This window comes from Carassius gibelio, chromosome B1, assembly GCF_023724105.1.
Source record: "Carassius gibelio isolate Cgi1373 ecotype wild population from Czech Republic chromosome B1, carGib1.2-hapl.c, whole genome shotgun sequence".
Taxonomy (NCBI): Eukaryota; Metazoa; Chordata; class Actinopteri; order Cypriniformes; family Cyprinidae; genus Carassius; species Carassius gibelio.
In genome coordinates, this window is record NC_068396.1 from 21105878 (window position 1) to 21118472 (window position 12595).

At 36.0% G+C, this 12595-nt stretch overlaps 1 protein-coding gene and 1 long non-coding RNA gene across 4 annotated transcripts in view; one reads left to right on the forward strand and one right to left on the reverse strand.

Annotated features, from left to right (window-relative positions):
* Positions 1 to 1004: 1004 nt before the first annotated feature.
* The window catches only part of dhrsx (dehydrogenase/reductase (SDR family) X-linked), a 45904-nt gene continuing 34313 nt past the window's right edge, over positions 1005 to 12595 (forward strand). The window contains exon 1 of one of the 2 annotated variants that reach the window (XM_052546357.1): positions 1005 to 1322. Coding sequence is in view for 1 of the 2 variants with exons in the window: in XM_052546356.1 (XP_052402316.1) it covers positions 11270 to 11372 (103 nt within the window). In the remaining variant the exon portion in view is untranslated. Of the gene's footprint in view, positions 1323 to 11211; positions 11373 to 12595 lie in introns of those variants that run through there. The other variant, XM_052546356.1, reaches the window with a different exon arrangement.
* On the reverse strand, positions 3705 to 6262 carry LOC127949286 (uncharacterized). 2 transcript variants are annotated; one of them, XR_008152276.1, is made up of 4 exons: positions 6033 to 6262; positions 4467 to 4635; positions 4034 to 4187; positions 3705 to 3815 (listed from the first exon to the last, which is right to left on the reverse strand). It is a non-coding gene; the product is annotated as an uncharacterized LOC127949286 (long non-coding RNA). The 2 variants fall into 2 exon arrangements; XR_008152277.1 differs by lacking the exon at positions 6033 to 6262 and adding an exon at positions 4730 to 5528.

Genomic DNA, 12595 nt, shown 5'->3' on the forward strand with positions numbered 1-12595 from the left:
GGTTTATGTGGGTGGATGAATTATTTAACACATTCTCCACATAGGCTATTCAACAGAAAATATATAACTCTTATATTTGATTCACGGTGGAGAGGAGATGTCTTAATCTTTAGATAAAACAAATAATATGCTGAAGGTGACACTGTAACAAATCCAGTCAAAGAGCGCGTTTACTTCTAATAGAATAACAGGGCCATCGTGTTTTAAGATTAAGGTTTAAGTAGTTGTTTGTCTGCTTTTTTTTTTTTTTTTTTTTTTTTTAAGTTGTTTGGGTTTTTTTCTGATTAAAAATCACTGAACATGCGCGTGCCACCGTTTTGGATGCGTTTCTAATTTTAACTTTTTTTTTTTTTGCATGAGCGTTGGCATGGCAATAGCGCCCCCTAGCAGACAGCAAATAGACTGGTTTGTTACGCCATCTAGTGTTAAATGAACGCGTTGCAACAATAGAAGCGTCGAAGCAGCTCTGCAGGATATGAATTTAACTATGGTACATATTTCTGATCTGACTCACCGAGAACCACAATCGTCGGATACATGAATTGACTTGCACAGTTGGGATTAAAGTTTAATAAAACACAACCCATTGTCATCTTTGTCAAAGGATCTGGTTTACAATATAATTCAAGCACACCTCATTTGTTGGACAAAACCCCCAATACTAAGAGCATGTACTCATTTCAAAACCTAAGGTTTGTTTTTTAAAATGCACTTTGTAACGCAACCTAATTATGAAGTCTATTTCATTTAGTCTATTTCATTTTTTTTTTTTTTTTTTTTTTTTGAAGATCTTTCACATTTCACATTCTTATCATTTAAGATTTAATTGATTTAATCTATCTTTTGAACAAGCAGTATTGGACGATGGGTATCCTGAACGGACCTCAGAGTATCGTGCCCCCTTGCGTAAATGGTGTGAGAGATCACCAGTGGATGGCAGCGCTCTTTCGCGTGTCATGTTTTTGAAGAGCCCACGCGTTTCACTCTAGGTTCCCCACTCGGCACGCACCAATGCAGATACGGACCGGATCGGACGCTACTGGCGCCTGAACGTGTATCCATCTTCACTGCGCTCACGGTGTCTGCTTTCTCCAGCTCGCCGGTGTCATGCAGTCTTTAATATCCCCAGTCACCAAAGCAATACTGGTTGCACTGTTTATTTTTGCGATCCTGCTCATTTTGTACGTGATATTATGGTATATATGTCGAGATGTGGATTGTGATCACGGAATTTGATTGACATTTTTGGATGCGTCTTTAAGGACATGCACCGGGTCTCCCAGCTTTGGCACTGATCAACAAGGGAGCAAAGGTTGACTCTGGTAAGTGCCCTGTTACTAGCCTGATCAACTCCTGGAATGAGAATTAAGAATGGACAGCACTGATTCGGTATTTACTGACATTAATTGAGGTTTCCTTTTCCACTAACGTGTTGCGCTTCACTGGCTGTCAGTAACCATTGAAAAGATCTGCTTTCCTTTAACGCATACCATTTCAAATCATTCCATATGTCCAAATCTGAGCTTTTTAAACTAATTTGAAATTCAAATCGGAGAAAAGAAAAAAGGAATAATTTTGTTAAAATTAAATTCAGTGGACTTTTTTGCTGCCATTAATGATAAAATAACTAGTTTGCTTATTAAGTCTATATGTAAGTACTGTATCACATTTCATAAATTCAATTATTACCTTCCCAAATAGAAGACTGAGCGCAAAAACGTCATATGAGCGAAATGAACAATAAAAGTTGAGATATTATATCAAAGGCTGTCAGTGGTTTTTGAGCATGGCATCATTTTTGTGCCGCCTTCTTAGGGTGTACAGTTTATGGATGTCTCAAATTTTCTGCTGTCAGATACACTAAAGCAAATATCTTATACCAGTTAATCGCACTATAAATTTATGGAAGACTATGGCAAGCCTATTTTACATTTATCCATTTAAATTAAAATCTAAAATATTTTATTATTATTATTTGCAGGCTGTATGTATAATTACACTGTTAAAAAATTACTGTAAATTTTACAGTAAAATACTGGCAGCAGGGTTGCCAGCCAGGTACTGTAAATTTTACAGTAGTCGTACTGTAATTTAATTTACAGATTTTTCCTGTATTCTCAATTACAGTAAAATTCTGTAAATTAAATTACAGTAAGACTACTGTAAAATTTACAGTAACTGGCTGGCAACCCTGCTGCCAGTATTTTACTGTAAAATTTACAGTAATTTTTTTATATTTTGTATACTGCATTTTTACAAAAAAATACATTATATACTGCATTTTTAATACATTGTATATGGCATTTAACAATTATTTAAATAGCAAATGCACACTTTCAAGTAGTTTACTGTGCAAAGCAATTCTTTGAAAAAAAGCATATGTGTATTTGCTATATTTAAAGTATGTAAAATGATAGCATACAATATATTTTCCCTATTGCTGACTTAACTTTAACTGCATAAAGTGTTATATGATGCATAACTTAATTCACCAAAAAAATATAAAAAAATAACATTTTTAAAATCTAAAAAAAAACAGGTCAAAATGTTATATATCACTTTCAAATTTACATAAAAAAATGACATAAAAAGTATATTATTTTGAACTCATTTTTATTTATTTTAAAATTATTTCATTTTTTTTTAAATGGATATGAAATTTTGGCATGATTTCTTTTTTATTACTTGGAACATAATGGCCATCATGGACCTTGACACAAAGAAATATTCAAACTGCGTTATAACCGAAACATGACCAACATGGTCATATTAAAACAGTTCACCCAAAAGTGAAAATTCTGTCATTTCTCACCCTCATGTCATTCCACACCCTTAAAACCTTTGTTCATCTTCACAACACACATTAAGATATTTTTTATAAAACCTGATGGCCCAGTGATGCCTACATTGCTAGCAAGATCATTTCCCTTTCCAATGCCCAGAAAGGTACTAAAAACATATTTAAAACAGTTTATGTGACTACAGTGGTTCAACCTTAGTGTAATGAAGCAATGAAAATACTTTTTGTGTGCCAAAAAACTAAATAATGACTATTCAACAGTATCTCGTGATGGATGACACTGCTTCATGAAGCTTCAAAGCTTTATTAATCTTTCAGTTCAAATCAGAGCATATCAAACTGCCAAAGTCACATGATTTCAGTAAATGAGGCTTCGTTACGTCATAAGTGTTTTGAAATTTCAATGGTTCGTGTGACTTTTGCAGTTTGATACACGTTCTGAGCAAATGATTTGAAACAAAAGATTCGTAAAGCTTCTAAGCTTCATGAAGCAGTGTTTTGAGATCGCCCATCACTAGATATAGTTGAATAAAATCGTTGTTTTGGGAGATGGGGGGGGGGGGGTTGGGGGTTGGCAAAAGTATTCTCGTCGCTTTATAATATTTAGGTTGAACAACTGTAGTCACATGAATTGTTTTAAATGTTTCAGAGGCTTTCTGGGCATTGAAAAAAAGAAATGATCTTGCTAGAAATGCACGCTTCACTGAGCCACATCTTATTATGTGTTGTGAGGATGAACGAAGATCTTACGGGTGTGAAACGACATAAGTAATTATTGACTTAATTTTCATTTTTGGGTGAACTAATCCTTTAAAAACCACAAAGACATTTTCAGATAGCTATCATCATTAAGGAATAGACCAATATTGCCAAACAAGTCATACAAAAAAAAGTGATGCATGACAAGGAGCCGCGCACTTGCAGAAGTCATACAAACTTTCCATCAAACAGATAAAAATCAACCAAATAACAATTATGCTCCAGATGAAGTTCCATCCCAGGATTCAAAGTGTGACTAGAAATATTGAAAAGAGTAAAGAGGACAATACATTAGATATATTACAAAACATAATAATACTTTCAGAAACAAATAGGGGGAGGACAGATACAGTCAGAGACAGATACAGGGATGAGAGGTACAGTCAGAGAGAGACAGAGGGATGAGAGGTACAGTCAAAGGCAGATAGAGAACAATAAAAGGAAGACGCAATCTTGGTGTGTGTGTATCCTTACATTTCAGAAATTCCATTGGAATTTGCACAGAAGAGTGGCAACATGTGGGTTGACTGCCACACATTTTCTTCTGTATCACTTGTCCTGTTTTTATTTCGATGGCACTTTTCCCTTGGCTTTGGGTCCTCTCTCTGGATTTATGCCCACAAAGCACCTAAAGGGTCATGAAACAGACAATATGTAATTAAGAGCGGTTTTAGGACCTCCAAGAAAGTTGGAGATGTCCACTAATAATAAAAAAAAAACATATTTAACTCAATAGCTTGCTGGTGTTAAATAGGGAGACAAATATATTCTCTTCTCGAGTTAAGACACATTGTTTTAAAGGCATCAACAGAAATAACACTGATAACATAACATTATTAAAAGGAATGTTCTGATATAACTTATCTATAAAATGCTGGTTCTGAAGTTGTTAGAATTCAACCATTACCTTTGAATGAACTCCAAGGTACACACTGCTTCCTCCTGATACTCAAGATTAAACTAGTAATAAGCAGCAAACAGAGTGGCAAGGCCGGACAGGAAACTGGGCTGAGTGCCCTCACACACCACCTCGCCTTCCATACTCAGCATCCAGTGCCCACTTGTCAAAGTGTCTCCTAAAACAATCAATATCACAATAGTAATTAATACCTATACCATTTTTTTTTTTTTTTTTTTTGTATTTCAGATTTTTACATTTACATTACATACTATATTTAGTAGGGGTGGGATAAAAATGTGATTCTTAAATGTATCGCAATGCATAAGCAGACGATTCTGAACTGATTCACAAATGTCAAAAATAAATTTTCTAAACGTTAATTAATGTAATGTTGACGGAAAGTAAAAGGCGGATCTCTGAAACGCGGAAGTGCATGCCCAGACAGTCTGTGACATGCACATATTTCTTTTACTGTCTATGGTGTGTATCCACTGGCGCAGAGCAAGCGTTTTGAGACCTATAACGTTACTTGAGCGTTTCCAGTCCATTTAATGGAAGTTGAGCTTCCATAGTTGCATATGGTTTGTGGTGGATCGATTATGCAGCAAAATGCCTCCTAATGTGAAACAGACTGCAAGCACTTTGTTTTTTTCTTCCTGAACCTTCTGGTTGTTCGTTCATTTGAAATGACTCGAAAAAAGATTCGTTCATTTTGCTGAACGAGACTCAAAAGTCCGATTCGGTAAAATGATCCGAACTTCCCATCACTACAACTGATGATAAGATTCAAGTCATAGACGCAATAAAACAACTCGTTTGTTTATTGGTCAGTGTCGCGCATGATCAGTTCATTTGTTCAAGTGTCACCGCACTGATAAGGAGCATTTGTGCACCCTGTGCCAAAATACACACAAGATTTGCCGGCCGACATAAATATAGACACATATATATAAATAGCATATTTAATAATTTCAAGGAAAACGTATTTGGTCGCCCTAAGGTAATAAATTAGGCTAACTATACAAAGCAGACTTTATATCAAACAGATTTGTTAAAGTTTTCACATTAACGTTACCTGAAGTTAGCAAATGGTCAAAAAAAATCTACATCTCACTGGTTACGTTAACCTCTTAGAAAAGCACCACTGAGAATTTATATGACACACACATCCTCCGTGAGCGACCCTGACTGACCGCGAGGCTTTAGAAACGCGTTTTATTTCGGCGCCCGTGTTAACAGATGACTGCATGTGCAAAGTTGTTTTACATCATAAAATAATCACGACTAAGTGTGCTGATAAACACTAAGTTACAGTGAATATAAACTATTAGCACTGAAACATGTCATTCATAACGAAGGATTCCAGAGATTTTCTGTCCATGGCTGCTATAGCGCCGGGGGATGTGTGAAATCCTACCGCGACCGCGCTACTGAAACCCCGCGCAATTCTGCCTCGCGCCCCGCGGACGGATGATGCTTGAATCTGGGGTTACCAATATAATCCGCGAATGTAGATGCATTCATATACTATAAACTACCAAACAAGAAATATAAAAAACTGAAGTCACTTACCACAGTTGTGAATCACTCCTCTTGTCTTTAACGTTAATCTCCTCGACCGTTGACGATGCGGCTCCGAAGATTTGAAATTTACAGCAAAATTCTGTAAATTTGAGTCAGACCTACACGTGACCCCAGAATGCATTGCAGTTTACAGCAATATGCTGTATTATTAAAAAACAGTCCGCGGCTGTAAAATAATGCTGTAATTTTTACAGCAATTCATTACAGTGTACTAAAGAGAAATCCAATACTAACAAGTGCATTTTTCAATTTCCACTTGTAACTATTCAATGCCTAGCATTTTTATTCCATATTAGTCACTATGGGGTTGTCTATATTATTACTTATTTATGTACTAGTACTTATCCCATTGCAACAGTTACAGTGACTATTCCATTTTTAGTGGCAACAAACTGAATGCACTATGAATAAACTATTCACAGATTGTTGTATTTCAGTTATTTCAGATAGTACAGGATTGTCCAATCATGCAGTCCCACCGTCCCGCAGAGTTTAGCTCAAGCTTGTCCCAGTTTTGGATGATTTTACTAATCCTGAAGACAGTGATTACTTTAGTTCAGGTGAGTTCGATTGGAATTAGAACTAAACTTCAATCCCTCCAAACCCAGGATTACTGGAACTATAAACTCTCCGTTGTTAACTGTTATCCTTTTCAGTTATATTAGATCTTTTTAAATGGATACTCATACGTCTGTCACCAAGTAACATTTATCTCAAGCTAGAATTCATCTTATATATGTAGCTAGCCAGAAAAACCAATTTTAGTTCAGTTATTATTAATATTTAATATATATGACGAAAATACAGAGAAGTAAAAATAGATAGGCTACTAGTTGGGTTTAAGCGATAAACTGCTTGCCATAGAAACCTGTGGTTCGCCTATTGTGCGCTTAAGATGTGAGAGCGTTTGGAATTTGTTTCATGCTTTCAGCCATTTATTATGTAGAGATCCGGTGAGAACTCATTGCTACAGCTTCATTTCTTTATATTTGTTCTTTTTGTTTTCATTAACCAATCTCTAGCCTATAGATGTTCCATAGTCGACAAAGCTTTGATTATGTATTATCGTTTCCATTGTTTAGAGTTTATATGCTATATTTATCTATTTCTTCTTTTGCAAGACAACTACAATTTCAAGCCACGAGCATTGTGACTCACCGACTAAATACTCCGCTCTGAACGTGAGAGGAATCTCAAGTGTCAGTACAGTCACCATAGCGCATCATGAGCGCGACCAGCTGCCAAATTGCCCTCGAACTTGGGCCACCTATGCAAGTGAGCCTGAGAAAGGACCGCTAGACCCAGATCACTGACAATGAAGTGCTATGACGACAGAACCCACTGAAGCGCTTACATTACCTATCTGAAGGACAAATAGAGGGCAGATAGGTTGTAGCTAACACAGAATTCATTGTGCTTGTTGAAGATGTCTTATTCCTCAGCTGAGTATAAAATCATTAGCTATGATAATAAAAACAGTAATGTTTCTAGGTGTATATTATTTGTGTGTTTGTTCGAGAGAGAGAGATAATAGAATGATGTAAAGTCTTTAACTAAACTTTTATGCATGCATATTGATGTGTGTGTGTGTGTGTGTGTGTATATATATAACAAAATGGTTCTTGTATCATTGTATTCTTTATAAAAGAACCACAGCTACATTCATATAACTCTTTTAAACAAATAAATACAATACAGACATATAGTACATATTTTGTAAAGACTGTGTTGAGGACAGAAAAAATAAATATTATTCAATTGTAACATTTATATATTCATGGCTTAAAATCCCCTATCATTTACAGTATGAACCTGAGAGGTGACATTAAATAACTCCTAATGCCATGTTGATTTATTACATTATAAATGTAATTAAAATCTGGAAATTCTGTCATTAAAATATTTGAACTTAAACCTGATAGGTTCCTGTCCCTCCATTAAAAGCCCATATAACCAAAATTTAGAAGATCCAAAATTATCATAAAGGTATTGTAAAATGAATCCATATGAATAATTTGCGCTTCCGTGTTTACCCTATGTGATGTTTTTGATCATTGCTTAGATTTAAATAAAAGCCTAAATGTATTTAAGTCATCAAAGCAATCATAGATCTTCACAAAACATAAACTCCCTGATTCACGTGGATTCATTTTGTGTTACCTTTTTGATCTTTTTGGATCTTATAAGTTTTGTTTACTAGGACTTTCCAATGAGGTATAGAAATCTCTCAGGTTTCGTTAAAAATGTCTTAATTTGTGTCTGAAAGAGGATGAATGAAAGTACTGTGTTTGGATGACATGAGGATGCTTTTCCCTCATGCTCTGAATGCCAACTACACTTCTTGTGCGCATATGTAACAAATTACACAACTGTTCTTGGAACAGTGGAACTGGAGAGAGAGAAAATAAGAAGTGGTAGAGTGAGAGATGGGGGAGGGTTGGAGCGCCCAGGTTAAATGTGCTGTTGTTCTGAATGCATTCTGACAAGGAGTCTGTAGATACAAACAAACTCTGAAGGAGAAAATACAACAGCTGTTTTGCTATCCAGCATTCAGAGTAAGAGGAAAAGATGGAGAGAGAAGATCGAGTTTATGCGTGAGTGCTTGTTTGTCTGAAGGCTTAGCTCTTCTGGAAAGAACGAGTGTGAGTAGGGATTCAGGTCAGTGTTAGAACATGCTCAGCGGAAGCAACCTCCCTGGCCCGGAAAGGATAAAGCAACATGCCTGCTAAAAGAGATGACGACAAGAAGAGGAAGCAAGGCAGAAGCCCCTCAGGTCACAATGGCACGCAATGATTAGTTTTTGAAGTGGCATTGATTTAAGCTTTGAGGACAAATCCCGAGAGCCGATGTGGAAAACCAAGTTGTCATTTTGTCACACCTCAGTCTCTTTGACCCATGTCCAGCATTTTCTTTTTTCCCCCCTGAATTCTCAAATATTATAGAAATTCAGTAACAGGTCCATGTTTAAATGTTAAGCAAAATTAGAAAGAACTGTCTGGTGCTCAGTTTCCACAATCTAAGACATTCAGGCTCTTTTCTCAGACAAAATCCCTACTTATAAGGCCTGAGAGCACTTCCAGTAGAAAATGTCTGTTCACATAGTGCTAGTCAAACATCAAGGATTCTCCACAACCTGCTGTCACTGCACCAAAGCTGAGCTCCAGGTTTGCGTTTCTCTCTCTTTTTCATGGCACACATCCCCCTTGTATGACAGCATAAATGTCTGTTTGCCTCCCCCCCCCCCCCCCCCCACACACACACACGAAAAAAACTGCTTGTGTCAAGAATATAAACAGCCTGAGATTATATGTATAGAGAGAGAGAGAGAGAGAGTTGGGAAGACCAATAAGGGAAATGCTTCTATCTTGCATTTCTCTAATACAACTATTTTCCTTTATATTATTATCAGCATAACAATTCAAGTGACAATTTTAACTGAAAAATTAACATGAATTTCATGATGTCTTGGCAATTTAGAGCAGAACTTAAGCTGGTGATCTGGCATCTCCACGAGTAAAACCTGATGATCCATGTTATCCAGCTAGATTTGAGGATGTTCCGGAAGCACATCTTGTGTTGTGTAATTCAGTGGCGTAAGAACATCTGACGCATCTATGTCCCAGCTCCAGTTTTCCCAGAATGTTTTAGAGGTCTTGTTAATTAATTCAAAAGCAGTTTGAGCTCAGTTTTACTTATTTTGAGAAGAATCTAAAGTAAACTATTAAATGTTAGGGTCTCCCTAGTTTACAAAATGTAGAGGGAGGTGGGGGTTATTAATAATAAATTAATAATAAATAAAATAAAATTTACAGGGGAGAATGTGCTGGAAGGTGATCAAAAGCATACTCGTACAGAATAGCCTATTTCACCCATTTGCATCATACATCATAAAATAACACTGCATTATAAGAGATTTTGATTTATCAGTCTGTCAATATTAAATTTGCATCGGCTGATAACTGTACCCAACTGGCTGATTAAGGTCATCATAAAATCATGGAAGGTTATTCCACCTAGTGACATTGAGTAAATGTTTTATATATATATGTTACTAGGTTATCTATCTGCATTATGTTGGCTAATGCTTTAGTTATTAGATCTGCACTGGACACTAAAATCTCTCTTTTTATTCAGGATATCTCTTAAAGCGATAGTTCACCTAAAAATTGATATTTTTGTTATTGTTCACTCACTCTCAAGTTGTGAATTTCTTCACAATATTTTGAAGAATCTGAGTAACCACACAGTGTCTTGTACCCATTGTGTGTCATAGTATTTATTTATTTATTTATTGATGCTATACTATGTAATGCTTGAGTCGGACTTGTATCCCGAAGGTCACAGGTTCGAGTCTCAGGTCCGGCAGGGATTGTTTCTGGGGGTAGTGTGAATAACCAGAGCTCTCTTCCACCTTCAATACAAAGACTGAGGTAAGACCCTTGAGCAAGGCACCGAACCCCCAACTGTTCCCCGGGTGCCGCAGCAATAAGGCTGCCCACTGCTCCGGGTGTGTGTTCACAGTGTGTGTGTGTTCACTTGGATGGGTGAAATGCAGAGCATAATTTCCAAGTATGGGTCACCACATGTCACTTTGCTTTCTTTTCACTTTCCCTTTCTATACAATGTAAGTCAATGGGGACCAGCAAGTGTTTACCCATATTCATCACCGTTTAGTTTCCCACTTTAATAACAAAAAAAAAAACATTTTATGTTCAACAGAAAAAAGGAAACTTCTATGTCATACTCAATATTTTGCAATATTGTCGACCTTGACGTCATTGAATCCATGATTTTTAACTGGAATTTAAATTTATTTATTTATTTTGGGCCATTTTCTGCCACATAATTAAAAAATAAAAAGGCAGTTTGGAACTTTTTTAAAACAATTCGGCCTTAATTTGAGAAAAAAAAGTCAGCGATCAAACTTGCCTGTACCTTTTTCTCAGAACTGCGAAGAAAAAAGACAGAATACTGAGAGGCGGAAATGTGCTTTCATATACTGCGACATTTACTTTTTTTTTTTTTTTTTTTTTGAGTAATCTTCACCAGCTACCTTTTTCCCCTTTCTTGGTAGTGTTTACTCCCCGTAAATCTGCATCCAGACTCTCTGGTGTGTCTACAGTCATTGACGTAGAAGGCGGAACTATCGAACAAACAGCTGATAACATCCTGCTGTACTTCAGCACGGAGCGTAAATACTGAGACACTCGCTGTCATCTTCAAACATGTGGTGGCTCTTAACTTGTGTACTCGGCTTCGTCAGGCTCTACTTAGACGGCGTCAGAGTTCTTCTATACCAGCTTTTCAACAGATCCTTCACCCTGCCAGGTTAGAGGTTTTTATGGTCACGGATTTGTAGTGATCTGACGGGCTTTTGTTTTATTGTCGAACAGGTGTCAAACAGTTATTGGGGATTTAGGAGCTGCAAGGCATAGATTGGGAACGTTTAGAATCGCTCTGTGAGAAGTGCGCTTAAAGGGACAGTTCACGCGAAATCAAAAATTCTGCATTTATTTGCTCACGTTCGTGTTCTTTTAGAGCCAGATAACCCACGATAAACACAGTTACACGGAAAAGCAACATATCTCTGTCCCTGTTCACTTCTATTGTCTGGTGAAAGCTGTAATGAAAGGATAGTTAGGCTCTTACTTATGTTCCACTGAGTAAAAAAAAAAAAAAAACTAACCGTAAAATATATGAGAGGTTAGAGATGAATTATTATTATGTTATTATTATTATTATTATTATTATTATTATTATTATTATTTGAGTTGACTTTCTTTTAACATTTTCTTATTTTTTCTGACATTGAAACAAATATTGTTGTTTGTATAACTAACTTGCTAACTTGACTGTGATTATGCATAAACCTAAAATAAATTATTTAAACATGTTTCTCACTTGTTATCTAAACATAGCCGACTGTAACCTTTGACCTATTTACTCCAAAGCTGAGGTATTTTTATAAAGACACTTTATAATACATTTAATTACAAGTGATTACATAATTGATGTTAATGTTCATTTAAATAGTTAGAAATGTCCTGTGTTTTATAATGTATTTGCTTTAAATATTTTATACGTTTATTAGCCTCTGGCTGAAATGCTGACTTTATAATTAAATTATAACAATGTGTAATTTAATTTATAGGCGACTCCGGGTAATTTAGAGTGTTGCCAGAGATTCAGTGATTCATGCATTATCATGAGCTAATCAGATGTTTCTACTTCAGATTGTTCCATTGCAATTATACGGCTCTTTATTTAAATTTTAATCCGTGTTAAAGGGCAGTGTCCCCAGCGCAAAGCAAAAGGATTAGACTCAAATCCATCCACACAATGGTCTTTTGTATCAGAAATATTTAAATCTTCTGAAGCCTGACCAGATTAGCTACAGACAAAGAAAAAAAGATGATTAAGAAACACTGATTTTAAGACTTTTTTTGCATTATTGGCTAGCCTATGTTCTGAAAAACTAATTTAAACTGGACAATTTAACATGGAAATGGCAGCAAAAAGAAGCATTGCTTATCACTGATTATTGTCTTGAA